The sequence below is a fragment of the Mercenaria mercenaria genome, chromosome 5 (genome assembly GCF_021730395.1).
Source record: "Mercenaria mercenaria strain notata chromosome 5, MADL_Memer_1, whole genome shotgun sequence".
In the NCBI taxonomy this organism is placed as follows: Eukaryota; Metazoa; Mollusca; class Bivalvia; order Venerida; family Veneridae; genus Mercenaria; species Mercenaria mercenaria.
In genome coordinates this window covers 16,660,013-16,682,894 of record NC_069365.1, presented here as the reverse complement: position 1 = coordinate 16,682,894, position 22,882 = coordinate 16,660,013, and the positions used below count along the sequence as shown (strand labels likewise).

Here is a 22,882-nt window from a genome sequence, read left to right as displayed (position 1 = left end):
GAATCAAAATTACATTCATTTTCAGTTCAATACCTTTATAAATTGTGAATGATTAACACTCATTAAATGCTTTTACAGTTTGCATTATATTCAAGTTTTAATTGCTCAGACTGACAATAGAAAATTCTGTTTTTAAATTAATAGCTTAATAATTCATGAGATTTATTGAGTAAGTAAGTATTTTTTTGTATCTCAACCCAGAGTTCAACAGTAAACAATTTAAACTTAAATATTTCTTCATATTTGGGGTTTAAATGGGGTTACTAGGTAGGGGACTGTACTACAGTAGGGGACCATTTCAGTAATGGAGTAAATCTCAAATTGATGTGTAGTAAATGATGCAGTAAATTCTATTACCCTGAAGTTGATTACATTACTAGTTTATTTAGAAGTAATAAAGAAACCTTCAGTAGAAAAAAAATGAATTTAAGAAGGTGTTTTTAGCTTTCTGACTTTGATAAAAGAGCAGTTTTGGTTAGAACAATTTATGTACTTCAGAACAAGTTTTCACAAATGCTGCGTTATGTACTAGAAAAAGGACTGTTGATATGGAAAATAGCAGGAAGCCTTTTGTTACCAAAATTGTAAACAGGCTAAGATTTTATATTTGAGCCATAGGATTATGATGTGTCAATTTAATTGTAAAATAATTTGATAAATGATTGTGGGTTAATTTTCTGTCATGTTTTTGCAAACATGATGAAATCTCGGGGGAAATCATGATAATTTATGAAATGTGTTAGAAAACTTCTAGAGGCATCTTCAAAATAATTCATTAACTAGATCAGTACATGGCCATGCTAAATCTCCTGTGTACCATTTTCCCTGTATGTATTGCTATTTTGGCTCTAATTTATCATTGGATGACCGGTCATTTATATAGTGATCAATTATTTGCCAAATCATCTCTTGGTTCACTTGGTATGTTGCTTAATGAACAGAGAAGGGATGTCCACACTGCTTATTGAATGAAAGATGAGCATTCATTTTAGGCTTTCATGAACTTGCCCTGGTTCCACAGTATTTGACCATTTTGTGAGCCATTTTTCTTTGTTTGAATGCTGATCTAGACCTACCCTTCTTGCATTTTTTTCATAATCTTGGATGATATATTTATGTCCTCTTGACCCAAAATGTTGAAACTTCATAGGATGATTGGACATGCAAAGTAGATGACCCCTATTGATTTTGGGGCCACTCTGTTTAAGGTCAAGGTCACAGGGGCCTGAACATGGAAAACCATTTCCGATCAATAACTTTAGAACCACTTGACCCAGAATATTGAAACTTCATCTATGATGACTGAACATGCTGAGTAGATGACCCTTATTGATTTTTGGGTCACGCTATTAAAGTTCAAGGTCACAGGGACCAGAACATGGAAATCCATCTCATCAGTAACTTGAGTACTGATTTTACATTTAATAAATTGCTTCGTACTGAGGAAAAACAATTGTAAACTTGTTTATAAAGTTTACAAGTCTCCCAACAAAATTTACAGTTTATAAACTGCAGTGTTTTCATATACGCATTATCATCTCCCTTCATGTTGTGGTCAACTACTGTGATATGTTGACAAATAGAAGATGAAGGGTATCACCACATTAGATAATTTATCACTTATTTATCTTCTTAAGGAGAAGAAGTATCCATAATGTTGAATCATTGGAATTCTGTTATCAGTTAATTTGAAGTTATATTTGACAGGAATACTGTTCAAAAGCTAGTATATCAAAATTAGAAGTTTTAATATTAGCCTTGGCTGGATGTCAGATTAGTTGACTGCCATATGCTTATGTTTGCAAATTGCAAGCTCCAGTGCAGCTTGACAGTGTGTTGTTTTGTGTTTTAAAGCATCTAGCCATAACATTAAAGTTAGAAAGCTGTACATAATGTACTCTCAGAGTCCCTTAGCAACTTTAGACTTAATACAAAGATTGCAACAAATATACTTTCTTTTCCAACTGCATTTAGAGCAAGTCCCAGATTGGAACTGCAGTTGTAGGAACCATTTGTAAAAAATTAGAACTGAAGAGTGTTTGTAACTTAGTTCATTTATTGTCTACTTGATACGTATGGAAAAGCTGTATTTCTCCAGAAGAATCATAGTAATTTTAAGGTTTGTAGATACTGCAAGGTATGGGGAGATGCTAGAATTCCAGAAGCAAAGAGAAGCTCAAATTTCAGAAGATTTCCTGGTTCTATAGCTTGTCAAAAGATTTCCTGGTTCTGTAGCTTGTCAGATGTTGTAAAAGCAGCTATACTCAGGATTTTTATTCAAACAAATGTTAAGTTATTTGAAATTAGAGGAGAAAGTGATCAAGGTTATGACCACTGGTTTTGTAAACTGCCACTTTCCACTGAACCAAATAGTCCACTTTAGAATTAAGATTAATGAAAAAAGTCACATGTAGATTTAAATATCAAGTGGATATCTTTGATATTTCATTGTTCTATCAATGGTGAGAATGTAGAAGAATGTGAACTATTTGTATTGACTATTGTTTCAGTTCTTATCTGATAAATTGCTTGTTCATTTTATCTTAGAGAATTCAATTAGGTAGTGACATTTCGATATTGAACATGCTTCTAATCTGTCTGATGGTGAAAAAGTGTTGGATGTTTATGAATTGGTCTTAACAGGTAACATATAGAATCTGCCTGTAACCTGACATAACTAGCCAACTAGCTTTTGAAAAATGAGACAAGCTTCTAGTGTAGGGATGCAGTCAAGGAAAGTTTTCTTTCTATAGTTCACACCTGAATTTGGGGTTGAATTTGCAAGTGCTAAAATACTTCAAAGGAAAAACATGCAGTTTGAAATGTTTAGTTTCCTGTCAGTTGTGGAATGTTTCCCACCAGTGCAGGTTTTATGCATTTCTTCAAGTTTCACAAGACTCCTGTGAAGTTTATTGCTACGCAAATGCAGAGGGGTGGGTCTCACATTTATCAAGAAATCAAAGAATATAATGCTGTTAATAGAATGTTTGGAGACAATTTTATTGCTAGTATCACCCTTCAGGTTGAAGCAGTGTCAAGAGCTTGTTCAGATAACACTATTCATACAGCAGTACAAATACTTTACTGCAATCTTTTATATGATGACTGTCCACTTACAAAACACAGGGAAAACTTCAAAATGAGCAAATATTTGAGCTGTCTTGAGATAGCTGTAACTGCTGTCGATTTATTGGTCTTTAATGTAAATTTTGTTGAGACACTTGTATAATTAAATTCTTTTGTTCTGAAAGTTACAGGGAAACTGCTTAGTAAACTGAAAAATAAATGACTGTTCTGTTTTAATTTCAGTGTTTGCTTTTCGAGGCAGACTTTATAATAGATGAAAGTTATTTGATTTTGAGATATTGATGAAAATATTGGAAAACTATTTTAAATGATTAATGGGAAGGTTTGCTTCTTTATTGTGCAATATTGACAGTAGACTGAATTGAAAGAAACTAATTAGAACAGGAGATAAGAGATTAATTTCCAAACATGCAGCCTACTTCTCCTCTAATTTGATTTTGTTAGACAGAGAAGCAATCAGTAATGTTCACATTTTAGCTCACCTGTGCACAGTTATTTTGATCACCGTGTTGGTCGTCGTATGTCATGGATAGTGTTACTGCTAACTCTCTAGAGGCAGCAGCACTGGCCCAGTCTTCATGAAACTTGGCCAGAATCTTACCCTCAATAAAATCTGAGACAAGTTCATAAAAAATTAAGGATAAAATTATAACTTGGTCGCTTGGGTAAAAAACTTAAGTCACTAGATCAAATCATTGAAAACAATGATCTACTAGTTGATTTATAATATAAAACATGGTCAGAATATTTGTCTCTTTGGAATCTAGTTTAAATAATTTCACAGAAATGTTCCATGGTGAACATATACCAAGTTTGTTTTGATTACCAACATGGCCACAAGAGGTGTAGTCACTTTTTCATATATGTATACAGTATTTCCTGTGTACATGCATGAAGTGGTAAACTTTAAAAATCTTCCTGTCAGAAAACGCTGGCAAAATTTTAAAATAATTTTGCAGATATTTTGTTCACTCATGAGAGATCTTGGGCCATCATGGTCCTCTTGTTTAACCTTTTTATAGACTTGGAGTAATATTCACCATGTTTATTTTGGTGTTGATGTTACTGCAGATAAATCTGTATAGTAGTCGCAACTTGACCGCGATGGTTGACCTTAGGCTGATTATTCATATCGATTATTTCATTAGAATGAATAAGGTGTGCATAGGGTATCCATGTATTTTATATGCAGTAAGTTTGTATACAATGCACTCCTTTTCAATAATAGGTTGTGCCTCATTATGTATTATAATACAAAGGTCAACCATCGGGGTCAAGTTGCCTCCACTATAGCCATCATACTATGGAAATACAGTATAACTTCTGCTAACAACACTTTAAGGAACAGATGTTGTCAGTTTTGCCAGGGCTGTTACAACTTAGAGGTATTGTATATGTTAACTTTCAGGTAGTGGACAATGTAAAGACAATAATTAGCTATGTCCATTCAAAAACATTCGTGTTTTCAGTTTAGGCACTTCCCAGCTACAACAGAAGTTCATTTTCATGCTTGTATGAGTTACAATATGTATCAAAGAATGCTGAAATAGTACACAGATTGTAGATTGTCATTATGGGTCTCATTCCTTAAGATTTCTTGTTGCTTTGTTACTTAAATATTTACAGATTACTGTGAAATTAATATTTGTGGGGTATTAATTATGTTTCCCACATGTAGTATGGGAGATCTATTGATTTAGTGCTGTTTATCTGTCTGTCACAAAGTTTGTACATGCAGCTGCTCCGACACCATTGGACAGATTTACACCAAACTTTACAAGAGTGATTATTGCCAAGCCTAGTTGAGCATAACTTCAGCATTTTCATTGGACTTATGACCCTCAGTTCATCAAATTTTATGATGTTTTGGCAACTTCTCTAATATTCTTGGGAAGTTTTCCTTCAAACCTCTCAGACGTGCTCAGTTATATTATGGACATTCTCGGTGATTTTGAGTGGAGTTGTGGGCCTTGATTTTCAGCATATTGTCTCCATGTTCTGGTTCAGTGGTTTTCTTTGAAGGTATGGCCCTTAATTTGTTGTATTTTACTTTGTCTGGGAGACAGCTGTGATACCACCAGAAGGAATTACACCAAACTTCACAAAAGTGATCATTGCCAAGCCTAGTTGTGCATATCTTTGACATGTTCAGACATTTTTCTTGCATAACCATCTACCAAAACTGTTCATGCAAGCAGTGTTACTCAGATAAGCAATCTAGGACCATTATCGCCCTCTTGTTTTGATGTTTTGGCCACTCTTCTTTTATTATTGGGCAGATTTTCACCTAACCTTACAGGAGTTATCAGTGCCAAGCCTAGTTATATGTATCATCACCATGTTCAGGTTCAGTGATTTTCAGCAGAGTTATGGCACTTGATTTGTCATATTTTACAGTTTTTACACTACTTGCTGGATACAGTTAGCCTGAATTTTACCAAATCATATGAGTAATTAGTGTGAAACATAGTTCTGCACATTATTGCCATGTTCTGGTTAAATGATTTTCAACAGAGTCATGGCCCTTGATTTGTCAAATTCTTTGATCTGTACTACTTCTCTTATTCCACTAGTTGGAATTCCACCAAACTTCACAGGAGTTACCACTGCCAATTTTTGTTGAGGATATAGTTGGAATGTTATGGTTCAGTGATCTTCCCAGGAGTTACGGCCTTTATTTGTGGCTTTTTTGCATTTTCTGCATGGTAAGTAGTGGGAGGCATACCTTGTGAAAAACAATCTCTAGTTTTCAAGGATTTCTTGGTTGTGCAATAGTATTTCTATAACTATGTTATGTTCAGTTAAATTTTAAAGGTTTCTTACACTCTAATAATACTATCAAATCTAAGGATTCATTGAAGATGAAGCAATAGAATTAGACATAATGATGAACTCGTGTGTTTGGTACAGGACTTCATATAGACAGCACAAATCTTCACAGGAAATTGTAGTGGAAAATAAATAGACATTCTTTAAAGTTATTTTAGGCTCCATATTTCAAAGTTAGAAATGTGCAGTTTGCATTTCTGAGATAATGAAAAGTGGGTTTGGAGACTAGTCTTGAATTCCAGCATCTATTTGAATGTTTCTGAGCATCATATATATTTGGAATTGACCAATAGCAAGGTCGCATTCTAAGACTGATTTCCTAACTTGCAAACCAAGGTGTGTAGTGCAGGTTGTTCTACCTTAGTGCCCACTCATGCTTGATTTAATGTAGCAGGGGCATAAGGGGTCTTCCTGCACAGTGAGATGCTGAAAAGTTGCCATATGACCTTTAATTGTCAGTGTGATGTTACAACCAACAAAAACAGCATACAAAAAACCAGTAATCACATACATTATTGCTCATCTCAAATTTTTTGTTTCTCTACACATTAAGCTGTGTCTTAAAACATTAAATAGACAGCACTTATGCAACATTCAGTTTGCAATATACTTGTGTGCTGAACAAAAACAAAATATGCGTAAAATCTAACATTATGTATTTAGAGTTGCAGTTTTACATTGCAAAAATATTGAATCAATTAGAAATCTTTCTAACAATGTTTTGAGCTGTGTTGAAAGTTGCACCTAAACATTAAATCTAATTGATTGCTGTCTGTTTACTCAAAATTTAATGGAAATTTTAGTGTAAATACTAGATAATGGTAAAACAAACATGCAATATGTTTCATTTTGATTCAATTTGTTTAACATTTGTATCTCTCCTTCCATGCATAACCTGCCATAATGAGGTAAACGACTAAGTTAACTTGCATGTTCCCATTCACAGTGAGCAAATAGCAGTTATAAACAATTTAAGTTCAACACCAGTATTGATTGTTAATGTTCATGTGCAAGAGTGAGAAGACACCAGATAAAACAGTTTCGAATTTTTATGCCCCCCGAAGGGAGGCATATAGTTTTTGAACCGTCTGTCAGTCTGTCAGTCTGTCCGCAATTTTCGTGTCCGGTCCATATCTTTGTCATCTATGGATGGATTTTCAAATAACTTGGCATGAATGTGTACCACAGTAAGACGATATGTCGCGCGCAAGACCCAGGTCCGTAGCTCAAAGGATAAGGTCACACTTAGACGTTAAAGGTCATTTTTCATGATAGTCCTTTTGTGTCCGGTCCATATCTTTGTCATCCATGGATGGATTTTCAAATAACTTGGCATGAATGTGTACCACAGTAAGACAATGTGTCGCGCGCAAGACCCAGGTCCGTAGCTCAAAGGTCAAGGTCACACTTAGACGTTAAAGGTCATATTTCATGATAGTGCATTGATGGGCGTGTCCAGTCCATATCTTTGTCATTTATGCATGGATTTAAAAATTATTGGGCATGAGTGTGTACCACAGTAAGACGATGTGTCGCGCGCAAGACCCAGGTCTGTAGGTCAAAGGTCCTAAACTCTAACATCGGCCATAACTATTCATTCAAAGTGCCATCGGGGGCATGTGTCATCCTATAGAGACAGCTCTTGTTACTCCTCAAAAAGGACAAGAGAAGGTTCTGGGATAAGTCTCTGATAAGTCTTTGTGTAAATGCTTTATATCTGATACACTAAAGGACCAGGGAGATACATTAAAGGACTGGGGAAGGTCCTTGGATAAATCTTGGAGGAGTCTCCTGTATAGCTGCTTTACATGTCATACAATAAAGGACCTGGGAAGGTTCTCAGATGAATTGTCTAATTTTAATCATGTCATACCTGTAATAGACTTTTATTTTGTTTTACAGCAATGTATTCAGCAATTGTCAACCAGACTATACAGATGTAGGCAGCATTCCTCAATGTGTTCTGCAGCATCTTCCACTTCTGTCTTCCAGCAACATCAATTCCAAAGGTAGGGAAATATGTTCAAAAGGTAGGAAATCTTTTTTCAAAGATAAGAAATACCCTCTACTTTGTGTACTAAAAGTTTAAAGATGGGTTAATTGTTAAATAGTGGGATAATTATTTCCAAATTTATGGAAACACAACAATGCCATTTCTAAAGATAGGGATGTTTTGAGTTAAGGAAGTTACTTTTTAGGGCATGGAGGGTACTTTTTAAAGGTATGGACGTTGTTAAACACCTTAAATTGTCAGTTTCCAGTTAGTTTTAAGGAGAGGGAAATTATTTGTAAATGTGATGGAAGTTGAGGCCTGTCTTTCAGCAGCGTGAGTTCCAAAGCTGTGAAGGTTTGTTGTTTTTAAAAGCTAAGAAGTTTAGTTGTGAAGGAAGATAAATTATTTTGAAAAATAAAAGAAACACAATTAACTTAGAACTGTCCCCCAGAATCAAAAATGCCTGAAGTATGGATGTTTGTTTAAAGACTAGAGAAATTAGTTTTAAAACCAGGAAGATAGTTCAGCAGTGAAGGAAGGTAGGTAAGTGTTTTTTTCTAATTGCAGGGAAGATAATTTCAAAAATCCTTTCCAAAGTTAGAAATGTTTTTCTTAAGGAGATGGAAGTTAATTTTGAAGTTGTTAAAAGCAGGGAAATTATTTTGATATATTATACACCTTTCACTTTTATCTTCCAGTAACACTAATTTCTATATAACCTGTATTTATTAGACAATGGCAGAAACTTTTCTGAAATTGCGACTGTGTTCATTTAGCACCTTCAGAATCTGTCCTCCTTGGTTGGAAGTACTAATATGAATTGTTCATTAATGTCTCTACCAAATATTTGCCGTAAGACAATGCAATATGTGGGATAAATTGGCATTTCTCTGAAACATTTAACACAGAATAAATATAACACTATTAACAGCTGTTTTGAAATCTTGGGCCCATCTATTTGATTCTTTATTTAATATAAGTGAAATCCAAAAAGTTCACACAAGTTCATCATTGAATGAGAGTTCACACAAAATTGTCATGGAATAAGTTCATCCATCTTTTATTAGGGAAGATGAATCATTTTTTAGTTCATTTCCAATTTTAAAATGATTCATTTTCTTTAAATTTCTTTTTTTTTCAGTTGGCATTTTACCAGTATGCAAAGGTAGCAGTGAAAATGTTCTTGCTGTTTTAGTGGTAAGAAATTTATACTTGATTATTAGCTCCATTATTCGGAGAATAAGGGGGCTGTTCTACTCGCCCCAGTGTCGGCGTTGATGTCGACTTCGGCATGACCTTTCTTGGATAAAGTTTTTCGGCAACCTTTGTTTTTATGCCACAGAAGGGAGGCATATTAGTTTTCAACTGTCCATCTGTTCGTTAGTTCGTCACAACGTTAACTTTTTGCATGAAGGCACTTTACTCATGAACCACTGCACCCAGGACCTTCAAACTTCACATGCTGATAGTACTTGAGTACACGACCCCTATTGACTTTGGGGTCACCAGGTCAAAGGTCAAGGTCACGGGCCAATGTTAACTTTTTGCATGAAGGCACTTTTTTCGTGAACCACTGCACCCAGGACCTTCAAACTTCACATGCTGGTAGTACTTATTGAGTACATGACCCCTACTTTTGGATCACCAGGTCAAAAGTCACGGTCACCAGGTCAAAGGTCAAGCCACTGCGGGGGCATTTGTCACCATTAGTGACGTCATATCTTTGTCACTATTGCTTATATCTTACTGTACCTTCACATAAACATTGTCCAGTATACAAACAAAGTATGTGTACGGGCTGAGCCCATAATACCCAAGGTCAAGGTCAGCAAGATGTTATACTTAGGTTATTTTTAATGTTTAAAGTTTTTGGCAACCTTTGTTTTTCTGTCATATCTTTGTTACTATTGCTTATATCTTAATATAACTTCACATAAACATTGTCCAGTATACAAACAAAGTATGTGTACAGGCTGAGCCCATTATTACCAAGGTCAAGGTCACCAATGTGTTATATTTAGGTTAGCCCGTCCGCTTAGCTCAATAGGTAAAAGCGTTGGTCTACGGATCTCGGGGTTACGAGTTCGATCCTCGGGCGGGGCGTATGTTCTCCGTGACTATTTGATAAACAACATTGTGTCTGATATCATTAGTCCTCCACCTCTCATCCATGTGGGGAAGTTGGCAGTTACTTGCGGAAAACAGGTTTGTACTGGTACAGAATCCAGGAACACTGGTTAGGTTAACTGCCCGCCATTACATGACTAAAATACTGTTGAAAAATGGTGTTAAACCCAAAACAAACAAACAAACAAATGTATTTAGGTTACTTTTAAGGTTAAAGTTTTTGGGCAACCTTTGTTTTTCTGTCATAGCTTTGTTACTATTGCATATATCTTACTGTAACTTTACATAAACATTGTCCAGCATACAAACAAAGTATGTACAGGGGCGGGCCCTTTATACCCGGGGTCAAGGTCCCGGGGTTTTATACGGGAATTATTTCATTTTAAATTTTTTCGAAAGCTTCGTTTATGACTTCTTTAGTATTTTTAAAAAAATGACTTAAATTAAAAAATTTCTTTATAATCTCATCTCATAAATTGTGGGGTTACAAAAACCATAACCCGTTGTATTTTGACAAAAATTATCCCCCTTTTTGTACTAAATACTTTTGCAATCTTTTGTTTTCGGGATAAACTTTAATGCAAATAAGAAAAGACTTAAAAACTTAAAAGTATCTTTATCATCATCATCTCATTGTGGAACAATCCCCATAACTCGTTTTGTTTTTTTTTGCCCAAAATTATGCCCCTTTAAAATATTTAAAATTTTTAAAACAAACTTCGTTTCTGACATAACTCGGGTACATTAAGATTTTGGCTTAAAACCTCAAAAATATACCTTACCACATCATCGCTTGTGTTAAAAATTTCCCAATAACCTTTTTTGTGTTTTTTAGAGAATTATGCCCCTTGGTGATTTTCCCTTTTGAAGTAGAGGCTATTTTTGGGAACAATATTCATTTTACTATCAAATCGCCTAATGGGAGAAACGCGTCTTACTGACAGCTCCTGTTTATTTTTTTAAGTTTTGTCTCAAAGAAACTTCCTATATTTTTTTTACAATAGTATTTAGGGCCCCTTTAAAAAAAATGCACGTTTTTGGTAAATATTCACACTAAAAGATTCTCATTTATCCGGAAAAGGTAAATAAAGCCTGGTTTCGGCATACGAAAGAAAAAAAAATTTGTTTTTAGGCAACAAGAGTAAAATATTACAACAGCATGTTACTATCTTCCAAATTAAATATGATTAAAACTCTGACACGTTAAATAATTCCAAAAAATTTTTTAAAATAGTTTACAAGAAAGGATTTTTTTAATCGGAACCTATACATTTTTTTTCCCCCATATTGTACCCCGTATGTTTTTTTTATAACTGTAAGAATTTTCTTTAAAAATCTGCATTGAAAAAAATTTTCGTTCGTGAAAATTTATCAAAAGGGTGATTTTCCCATAGCCCAAATTGAAAACGAGAATTAAAATTTTTCAATAAAACCTAGCAAAAATCGAGAAAAACACGATCCTTTTTTTTTTTTTCCAATTTTCTAAGTTATCGGCTTTTTTTGAAAAAAATCGGTTTTTAATAAAATTCTACATTGAAAAAAATTTTTTGCTAATGGCGAACAAACCTTAAGCAGAACTTTTAAACTACGTTTATTTTACAATATTTCAGTCATACTTTCAGTTGTTTTCTAGCTTTTCTGTAGATTGTAGCTCTGTTAGCTCATAAATTAGTTAGAATATACATGAAAAATGCGCAAAAAAATAACCAATTTTGCAGTGTTTTTTAATGCCCCCCCAAGGGGGGCATATATTTTTGAACGCTGTGGGTCTGTCGCCCTGTCGGTCCGTCTGCAATTTTCATGTCCGGCCATACTTTGTCTCGTGGAGGGATTTAAAATAACTTGGCATGAATTGTACCACAGTAAACGAATGCAGTGCGCAAAACCCAGGTCCGTACTAAAAGGGTCAAGTCACACTTAGACGTTAAAGGAAGTGCATTGAGGGGCGTGTCCGGCCCATATTTTTGTCATCGAGGATGGATTTTCAAATAAAATTGGGCATAAATGTGTACAATAAGACACGTTCATGCGCAAGACCCAGGTTTCCTCAAAGGTAAAGGGTCCACTTAGATGTTAAAGGGGGGCATTGATGGCTGCCCGGGTCCAAAATCTTTGTCACGTGGATGGATTTTAAAAATAACTTGGCATGAAGGGTTACCACAGTAAAGACAGCACACGCAAGACCCGGGCCTAGCTCAAAGGTCGGTCACCTTTAACTTAAAGATCTTTTTTTCATGATAGTGCATTGATGGGCAGTCCGGTCCATACTTTGTCTTTCCCATGTATGATTTTAAAATAACTATGCAGAAGTGTACACAGTAAGACGATTTTTCGGCAAGACCCACTCCGTAGGTCAAGGCCTAAACTCTGAACTCGCCATAACTATTCATTCAAATGCCATGGGGGGCATGTTTCATCCAAAGGGAACAGCTCTTTTTTTGCCTTTTTTTACTGCTGAATTGGGCATTTTCCCCCTCACCAAAATGGCTTTTTTTTCCCCAAAAATTCGTCATTCCCCCCCCCACCCTCCACCTTAAAAAAGGTCTTTTTAAAAATTTCCATTTCCCATTAATCATTTATATAAAAAAAATTTTACAATACCTCCTAGTTTTTAAATAATTGGGAGATCAAAGTTGGCGCATTTCGATTTTCGGTAGTAAAAATTTGGGAGTTTTTCCAAATTTCAAGGGGCATGACTGAAAATTGAAAAATACAATTTTATAAGTTGTATAATATTGGTGTCTTAATTTAATTTTACCCCCCTTTAAAATTTTCAGATTTTAAATCAAAGTGGTTTTGAAAAAAATTAAACCCCAAAAAACATTCTTTTGGGAATGTAGAGATTTATATCTTTTATAAGAAATTAAACATTTTTCTTTTTTTTTTCCAATTTTGGGCATTACGCCTATTTTCCCAATTCGGGGCCACACGTTTTTCTGGACAATCTGTGTATGAAAAAAATTTAAAAACCACTCCCCTTACCCTTGCGATCCTAAGAGGCACTAATAGGGTCTTAAACATTTGGGTTTTTGCAGAAACCCTGTGATTCCAGCGGGTAGCAAATTTTATTCCATACCTCATATTTTATTTCGATGAAAATGAGATGGGGAAACCCAAAATTTTTGTAGTCCGTTTTGGCGCCATAAACCTACGGTATACGGGTTTTTTGTGCTTTGCGAAAACCCCAAAAAAATAAAAAAATTTCCCCAGTTCGCGGGCCCCTTTATTTTTTCCCAAAAAAAAAAACACTGTTTTTATAGTTGCATTTGTTTTCTAATATCAAAAAAGCCGTACAAAAAGTTTCCATGAAGTAATTTTTTTTTTCTTTTGAGGCATATAGTAACAGAATAGGCGGAAAAAATTTTTCCTAACAGTTGCGGGCCGATTCTTGTTTAAACAGAAGACATTAATTACAAATTTTACATCTATTAAAATTTGATTTTTGACTGTATTTTGCAGACATACAAAACAAACCCCCTTGGGTTTTTTGGCCTTGGGTATTTTTTATTGAATCCCTGACAAAGTAATTTTTTTGCATAAAAATTTTCAAGCAGGCAAATCAAATAAGCTGGGGCATTTTAAAAATTTTGCTGTATCCAAAACGGGCCTGATAGTTAGATAATATAATTTCTCATCTAAATTGCTATTGACCTTTGTCAAAATGACAGTAATTGAGCTATTTCTTTGCAAGAAAGCCTCGTTCAAGTGCCCGCCTTTGGACCTCTCCACCAGTATTGTAAAGAATGTTTTCAGACAACATTGATCGAGGAATGAAATTAATTCTAACAAAATTATTGCATTGTCTCAAACCCAGGCAACTTGTTCGGGAAAGGTTTTTTCATGCCTGGAAGGCACTCTTAGCTCTAAACTGAATGCTTTCAGCCATTGATGAATGTGTATTAGCATAAATGGAATATTTCTCTCAGAATTTAAAAAAAACAATTCTTCATTTGTTTAAGCATTTGGCCGTTTTTGTTTATTTTAATAGTAAGCGGGAGGCGGGCATTGATAACACATTCATGAAAATTTTCTTAAGGACAAGGGGAAAAATAGTATGCCCAAATTTAAAAACTATGAGTAGTTCTATTTCGGATGGCTGGGAGATTTTTTACTTAAATACAAAAAAATTTTTTTATTGGGTAAAGGCAAGATGGTCTTTCAGGGCTTTTTTTTTAATAAACTGTGAATATTTTTTGGGTCCATTTTCCTTCTCACCAAAAAGTTTAATAGACTGTTTTCCCCTACCAATGTCTTAACTTATCATGCGACACATTATTTTTGCCGCGACCCGTAGATCAAGATCACCTGCACATCCATGCAGTCTGATCAAGATCTGCATTTTTTCACCTTCATCAGTTAAATTTTAAGTAAACACACCTCAACAGTTATGTACGTCCAAATTAAAGATTGACAATTCATTATGGAAATTAAGCAGGGTAAGAATTAAAAAAGACAGCATGTTTTTTAAGCCATTTGTGATACATTTGGCAGTACATAGTTTGAGTAATTGTGTTGAAGATTATTGTAGTTAGTGAAGCATGCTGACAGACTGATTGTTTTATAGGTTGTTGGCAATGAGATCAATGATGCAGTTACATCCAGGCTTCACCAAGTCATACAACAGGTAAGCTTCTGTCTCGATGGAAAAAATATCGTACATCTGAAAAGCAGTATGAAAAATTTTTGAGCAGAATAATCCCTTTTTAGCCACCTGTCACAAAGGGCAAGGTAGCTTTTTTTTTCGCTGGCGTCCGCGTCCGTCCCCCGGGATGCTTCATGCGTGCGAAAACTTTTTCTTGTACCACTCTAGGGTCACATTTTTTTTATGGATCTTTATGAAAGTTTGGGCCCGAAAGTCACTTGTGATACTAGTTCAAGTTCAAACTGGGTCACTGCGTCAAAAACTATCAAGGCTAAAAATAGAAAAAACCCTTTTGACCTCTCTAGAGGCCAATTTTTTTATGAGACTTCATGAAAATTGGTCAGAAGTTTCACCTTATGATATCAGGTCAAGTTCGAAAATGGGTCACGTGGGCAAAAAACTAGGCAGTAGTCTAAAAATAGAAAAACCTTGTGACCTCTCTAAGGCCCTATTTTCCAAGGATCTTTATGAAATTATCCCCAAAAGTTCACCTTGATGTATCTAAAGGGCAAGTTTTAAACGGGGGTTCGGGCGGTCAAAAACAGGTCAGTAACTAAAAATAGAAAACCTTTTACCTCTCAAAGGCCATATTTCCAAAGGATCTTTATGAAAAAAGGGCAAATTTCACCGAATATCTAGTCAAATTGGAAAGGGCTGTGGGGCAAAAAAAGGTCATTTGGTCAAAAATAGAAAAAACCTTTTGACTCTTTTGGGGCCCTTTTCTCAAGGATCTTTAGAAAAGGCAAATTTCACCTTGAGATATCAGGTCAAGTTCGAAACTGGTCACGTGCGGTCAAAAAAGGGGCGTAGGTCAAAATAGAAAAAACCTTGTGACCTCCAGAGCCATATTTTTCAATGGGTCTTCAGAAAAATTGGGGAAAGTCACCTTTAGAACAGGGCAAGTTTGAAACTGGGTTACGTGCGGGCAAAAACTAGGGCAGTAGTCTAAAAATAGAAAAAAACCCTTTGACCTCTTTTGGAGGGCCAAAATTTTTCCAAAGGATCTCATGAAAATTGATCAAATGTTTCTTGATGAAAACTAGCAAGTTCGAAACTGGTCACGTGCGGCAAAAACTAGCCGTAGGTTTTAAAAATAAAAAACCTTGTGACCTCTTAAGGCCATTTTTTCATGAACTTCATAAAATTGGTGAGAATGTTTACCTTAATACAGGTCAGATTCAGAAGTGGGTCACGTGCCTTCAAAAACTAGGCATTAGTCAGATAAAAAAAAACCCCGTGACCTCCTAAGGTCATATTTTTCAAAGGTTTCATGAAAAATTTTGGGCATAATTTTTTATCTTTATGAACTAGGGCAAGTGCTCAAAAACAGGGCACTATTCAAAAAATAAAATAACGACGTCGTACTCAGTTCAACACTGGGTCATTGGGGGGTAGGGGGCATTCAGGCCATCATGGTCCTCTTTTTTTATTTTTTAAATGATGTATTCCATTTTTAATACTAGTCTTAAGAGTCAATGATATTGATAAATTCGCAAATTTAAATCACAGTAAAAAAAGTGATTTCTAACACATCCGATTCTTTTCCATTAAACAAAGAAACTAAAAAAGTGAAATTTTTTAAAAAACAATTCACTGTTCTGACGCACAATTATTGCGTCAAACGGCAAGCGGCGCGCTGGAAAAGAACCAATTTAAAACGGCAAATTTTAAAAGAATGCCATCAAAGGGTGTACTTTAAAGTCCTTGGTAACGTGTTTAAATTAAAAAAAATTCCAAAAGTATTTGCTCTTGAATAAAAACATTTTTTTGTCGTTTAAAATGTGTATTAAAAATCACTCGGGGGCCCCCCCGCGTGATATGATCCTTCGCCTGAACCCAAAAAAATGAATTATTTTAGCAACAAACCTGAATGAGATATATTATTTTTTTTAGTAACTGTTTGAAAAAAAGGGGGATTTTTGGGAGGGCATTATTATTTTAAAAAAACAGGATTTTGGCAGGTCATTCAATTTGTAATGTATAAATAAAAAAATTTTAAGGGATTGAAAAACAATCCAATTTTAAAAAAATTTTTTAAAATTTTAACGAAGACATTTTTAGCATAGGAAAAAAAACCCAAAATTCTCATCAGACCTTTAAATTTACCCTTGCAGTTTAAATTCTACTCTTTGGAGATTTTCTAAAAAAATGTTTGTAGCAAGTTTCAATTTTACAGGGAAAAAACCTCACTTCCAACATTTTTTCAAACAAGGGACGTCCCAACAATGCTTATTACAAGACTTTAGAGTTTAATCAGATTTTCTGCGCTTCCCCTTTTCTGGAAAAGTTAATGGAATTACGGACTTTATTTGGGAACAAACGATTATTTCACATTTTTTTTGCCCCCATTTTTTTCACCAACAGAAGCCCGCGTTTTTATCTGCATTCATTGAGTTACGTCACTTTGTACTGTTTTTTTTTTGCAATACTCAGTTATTTCAGTTTGCTGTTGGAGAAAGTTTATATTTTTTATGATTCATGAAAAGCATGGCATTCTGGGAAATCCAGTTTAAAGTTTCCCTAAAAGGTGGAATGTCCTCAAATTTTTAGATGCATTTCCTCGGGTTTGAGCAAAACCCAAAATTACTGCAGCTTGTTCTGTAAGCAACTTTAGTTTATAATTTTTTTGTGAGTCCGCTTTCGGGAAACAAAGACTTTTGTTTAAATGGCGTTTTATGTATGTGCATGTGGGTCGTCTGAATTTGTTTGTCAGGACCTGAACTTTATGGAGCATGGAGCAATCTTGTTTATTGGCATAAATGTTAATGGTGAGACGGAGTGTCATGCACAAACTCCAGGTTCCATCACAAAGGCAAGGCCAGTTGAAAACAAAAGGGCATTCAATTTTCCGGCCTAAACTTCGACATGCATTTAGGAATTTTTTATAATTGGCTTGAATGTTAACCTTAGTGAGGTGGAGTGTTGTGCGCAAACCCCAGGTTCCTATCTCAAAGGTCAAAGTCGCAGTTCAGTTGTTTTTTTTTCCTTAAGAAAAAGGGCCGTTAATAGGCCCCTTCCCCTCAAAAATTTCCTTTTATATCATGCAGTTTTCTCAAAAATTGACTTCACATCAGGTTTTTTATTCCCCTTTGCCCAAATACCGAGCTATTTTTCCCAAATCACAGGCCTGGGCCCCTTCCCCTTGTGGTAAAAAAAACCCTGCAGTAGGAGGTCAAAGGTCATGTCAGATCTTGTCTGGCCCATAACTTTGACATGCATTGAGGAATCTTGTTTATATTTGGCATGGATGTTTAACTCAGTGAGACAGACTCTATCTCAAATGTCAAGGTCACAGTTAGGGGTCAAAGGGCAGGTTCGACATGTTGCCTGTGGGCATCTAGTTTTAGTTACAGATGAACCAGAAAGATTCAACGAACATGGAAAGCTTGGGGTTAAGAATTAATATATGTTTGAATTGAGTCAAAAGCGGAAAATGATGACTGAAAATGATAGAGGTTATCCTTAACAAATCTTTTGTTAGGTTTTGTATACCGTTTGTGGCTTAATGACTCAATAACTTCAATTGTAACTTTGTATTCAAAATACTGTTGTAGTAATAGTAGAGCTCTGCTTGTTGGCTGTTTAACATTTCAGTGGAGAACAGGAGTCTTATAGCAGTCTTTCTCAGGTCTTAAAAAGTTGTTTGTTTTGGTGCCTTGAAGAGGAAAAATTCTTCAATTATATTATATCATTATATATCTACAAGAACTTTGATAAAAGGAATAACCTGTTAATACTGTGAGTAAGCCTGTCTATAACTTGCCAGCTCTTATGTGTTTCTTTATATCTGAAACACACATCTGCCAAAAAAATATTCCTTTTCTGTCTGAAGTATTAGCCAGTGTGTTTCATGAGGAATCAACACTATTTTTATCCGGAAAGCTGCAAAGTTGGCCACTGTCTGAAGGAGTTATCTTAGAAATGAAGACATTGCCCAATATTTCTGTCTTGCTGTTATGATTAGGCAAATAACATTAATAAAACTAGTTATGTTTGTTATCAGAAATTTACATGACATTTAATCAATGGAAGATGGATGAGACGGGCTTCTGGTTTAGGAAAAATGAAGACTGGGGTTACACAGGTTACATCTATGTTTTTCATCAACAGGGTTTCAATTAGTAGTAGTATCATAAGCACTTCCTATTCAATTTTGGTAGAGTAAAGACCAAATGGTTGATGAACCTTCATTATACATGTATTTGCTCATATGGCTCTGCTTAACTGCTCTTTTGGCCACCAGAATTGGAAATAGAAAATCTTGCTTCCAACTGGATAATATCTTGTGAATTTTTAAAGATATTTCTCTAAAAAAATTATTTTTTCCCCTTTATACCCTGATAATCTGATATGAGAAGAAAAGGGGCATAATTACACAAAATTTATATTGCCTTATGAAATATCTCCTATGAATAAATGTGGGATCTGAATCAGGATTTGCAAATTATAATCTGGGTGAGAAAACCTATTTGAGAAAAAGGGGGTTTTCCTGGATTTGGCAGTACCTCCTGAAATCTGTAATTCTAGGCAGTTCTGGCAATATGATTATTAAGCTTATTTGTACAGAGAATAGGTAAGAGGTCCTGTTTTCGTATTATTTCTAAATATATACATTTTATACAGGTAAATTGAGAGTAATTCTTTGTTGATCAGAAGCTTAACAGTCATGACAGTTCACTGTTTAATTTCTCCTTTTTGTCTTAACACTATAGCTGAATGTAAGTTTTGCACATTTTTGAATGCCTGGTTTATTTCTGTTTCGTTTCAAAGGTTCTAATTTAAATGCATAATAATGTACATATACAGTATTCAGAACAAAATAGTTGTCTAATCTTGCTTGGTATCATGCTTGTACTATGCACACCGTATGCCTGTGATGTTCCCTACCTATGCATATGTTGTATCTTTTGCTGCTGTGTATCATGTATCATTTTGTATCAGATTGTAGGTATAGAAAAACGAAAGTCATTCATGTAGCTTACATACTATTCTGTGTGAGTATTGTAAAAATGTGCACATTTAATCAGAAAGAAACATATTTGATTACTGGTCCAGTGCCTAAATCCGGACAGTGCTTAATAATTCGGACACCTTCAAAAAATGCTTTACGATCGTGATTTTTTACTGGAATGAACATGATCGACACAGAACGCTTTGACGACCAGTTGTGAACAACAGTGTGTGAATGTAAGTATTTCCAGAGAAAATTACCTTCAAATATCCGCACCACTAAAAGTAAAAATTGTGTGTTGTGGGGGATGATGTCATACAGCGCACGCCAGTTGTTTGAGGTGCGGCAAGGTACTAATTTAATGAGAAAACAATTTTGCCTGTTACAGACGACTCTTTTTCTTAGCTGATCAAAACTGACATAAAAACATGTTTTACAATTCTGTACTACCCTCAGTATTTATTTAAGAAGTCTAACCAATTTCTGTTATATAATAATTAATTCAATAGAGACAAGGAAGCAATTCATAAGATAAAATCGGCACGGCATTACAGTGAATAGTTGCGTCAAAAAGTATAACGACAGCAACGGAATCTGCATGTGGGTGAGAATAGTTGTAAACATTAATTTTCACTAAGGCATTGAATTAGAAACTAGTCCACATGATCACGTTTATCAATCAAACGGAGATGTCTGTATACATTTACAGGACTAAATCTGACTGCTTTGTTTCAAACAAAGTTGTGTTCATTTTCTGGTGCTCAGATTCATTGCATTTTATACCGAAATAGTGTACGAATATTTACTCTGAAGGTCGATTTTGACAGCCTTTACTGGCCCACTTCGGATGACTTTCTATGATGAAATCAGCAATATTTGATTTTCTTGTTTTGCACAGAGATTTATAAAGAACCTAAAATTATACATTTGAAATGTGATGCAAGTGCAGTTTCGGAATGCAAAGTTATCGTCATAAAACCACCAAAAGTGTCCGGATTTAGGCACTTGACCAGTATACTGAATTTTACAGAACAGTTTACAGTGCAGGGATAATCGGTATTAAAATAGATACAGTAATTTTTGTTTGTATAATAAACTGAAACTTTTATAGTTATTAAGCTGCTGACAAACCTGTAAAGATTTTTTCAGAAGCCTATATTAAGTAAAACCTTTGTTAAAAGAAACTACTGAAGAGCAAATTACTCCCTCTAGACCATTTTATTGTGAAAAATTAGCTTCCACAAAGCAACAGTCTGCTCGACAAACAAAAAGCAGCCTTTCAGGCAGTGTTGCTGTATCAAGATTGCATTCTGGTATGAATCAAGAGTAATCCTAATGTCTATGTGGATTGATCACTGAAAAAATAACATGATTGCCAATTGATCAGCATTAAAGTAAAATTCATCAGTTCTAACCAACACTGTCTTTCTGCTTTTTGGACACTGAAACACTTCTAGCTCACTTTAGCATGATTTGATTGCTCATAGAGAGCTTTTAGGATTTGTTTGTTTGTTTGTGTTGGGTTTATCACCGTTTTTCAACAGTATTTCAGTCATAGGATAGTTGGATGTCTGTGGTTGGTTGATCTGTCTTCAATCTTGTTGTCCATCATCCATGATTTGTTAAAATAAGGTATTCTGTTAAACCACCAAGCCAATTTCAACTGAACTTAATTGGAATTTTCTTTTGGTCATCCATGTAGAATTCTGGTTGCAAAGAAGAAAAATATTTAAAATCTTCAGCTCAGAAATGGCTGGCCTGATTTTAAAATAACTTAACAGAAATGTTCCTTGGATGACCCTGTACTAAATTCCTTTAAGCTCCCATCCATTATTACCCTGCTCTACCCCACCTCCATGAAACTTTTTCCTTTTTGTGCTCCTGTTGAATGGTGGGGGCATATAGATTTGGTCTTGTCCGTCCTTCCGATAAAAGTTTGTGATGCGCCTAGCTCAAAAAGTATTTGATATAAATTGATGAAACCTTGCACGAGTCTTTATCATGATATAAACTTGTGCACCTCCTATTTTTCCATCTGGCTCCCCCACGCTCTCCCTTTTTCCAGAGCTTTGGACCCTGAAATAGTAGAAAGTGCACGTTTTCTCCTTGTGATGCGCCTATCTCAAGAAGTATTTTATATAAATTGATGAAACCTTGTATGAGTCTTTATCATGAACTTGCACACCTCCTATTTTTCGTCTGGCTCCGCCCACTATTTCCAGAGTAATTGCCCATGAAATAGTAAAAAATGCACATTTTCACCTTGTGACACGCCTAGCTCAAAAAATATTTGATATAAATTGAGTCTTTATAATGATATAAACTTACACACCTCTTATTCTTCATCCGGCACCACCCGCAATTTTCAAAGTTATGGCCCCTGAAATAGTCAGAAGTGCACATTTTCCCCTAATGACGAACCTACCTATAAAAGTATTTGATGTAAATTTATGAAACCTTGCTTGAGTCTTTATCATAATGTGACCTTGCTGTGGCCTAGAATAATGAATCCTTTATATAAAGTGTTTGTTTAGATTATACCCCCTAAGACTGCAAATATTTAAATTATTGCCCCTTATTTGTGACAAATGTACCAGTGGGGGCATACCCTGTATCCTACAGACACATTTTAGTTTTATATTGTCTCTTAGTACCACACATCATTTCCAGCTCGTCTCCCAGTATACAGGGCTCCAGATAATTTTTTTGGGCTATGAGTATTTACTTATCATATTAATTTTGTTGCGAATAAGTGAAATGGTAAAATCTGAAATTGACCAGGAGTAATTTTACTCCTGAAAATTTGTAAATCAGTTTTATAACATATTTATTGGATGTAAAGCTAACACCTATGAACTTTTTTGCAGCTTAGTTTCAATGCAACATTAAAGTTTTTGCTTCTTTTTTCTCCCTTGGCTTGCTTTGGCGTCACACTCGCTACCAAATCCAATAGAATATTCATTATACCTTTAGCTATGTTTTGGGGATCATTTTTGTTGGTTTAAAGAATGCGTAGTGTTTGTTCACTTTTATATATTCTTAGAAAGTTTATTCCGCACCGGAAGTTGATATTTTAAATCGACACCGCTTTAAAATACACTACCGTACCATCAATATTAATTCCCAACTATTTGATTTACGCACGCATTGAATGTATAATATAGTTTAACCTAGGTTTGCAGAGTACCATTCAATGCGTGTGTACGTTCAATGTGGGAGAATGAATGCCGACCATGCGTTGTTACATAAAATG

At 35.0% G+C, this 22,882-nt stretch overlaps 1 protein-coding gene across 1 annotated transcript in view; it reads left to right on the top strand.

Moving 5' to 3' along the window:
- The window catches only part of LOC123556562 (cGMP-dependent 3',5'-cyclic phosphodiesterase-like), a 175,976-nt gene that overhangs the window by 1,742 nt on the left and 151,352 nt on the right, over positions 1–22,882 (top strand). The window contains exons 3-5 of the mRNA XM_053544451.1: positions 7,819–7,925; positions 9,051–9,106; positions 14,601–14,660. Of these exons, the coding sequence (XP_053400426.1) occupies positions 7,819–7,925; positions 9,051–9,106; positions 14,601–14,660 (223 nt within the window). The remainder of the gene's footprint in view (positions 1–7,818; positions 7,926–9,050; positions 9,107–14,600; positions 14,661–22,882) is intronic.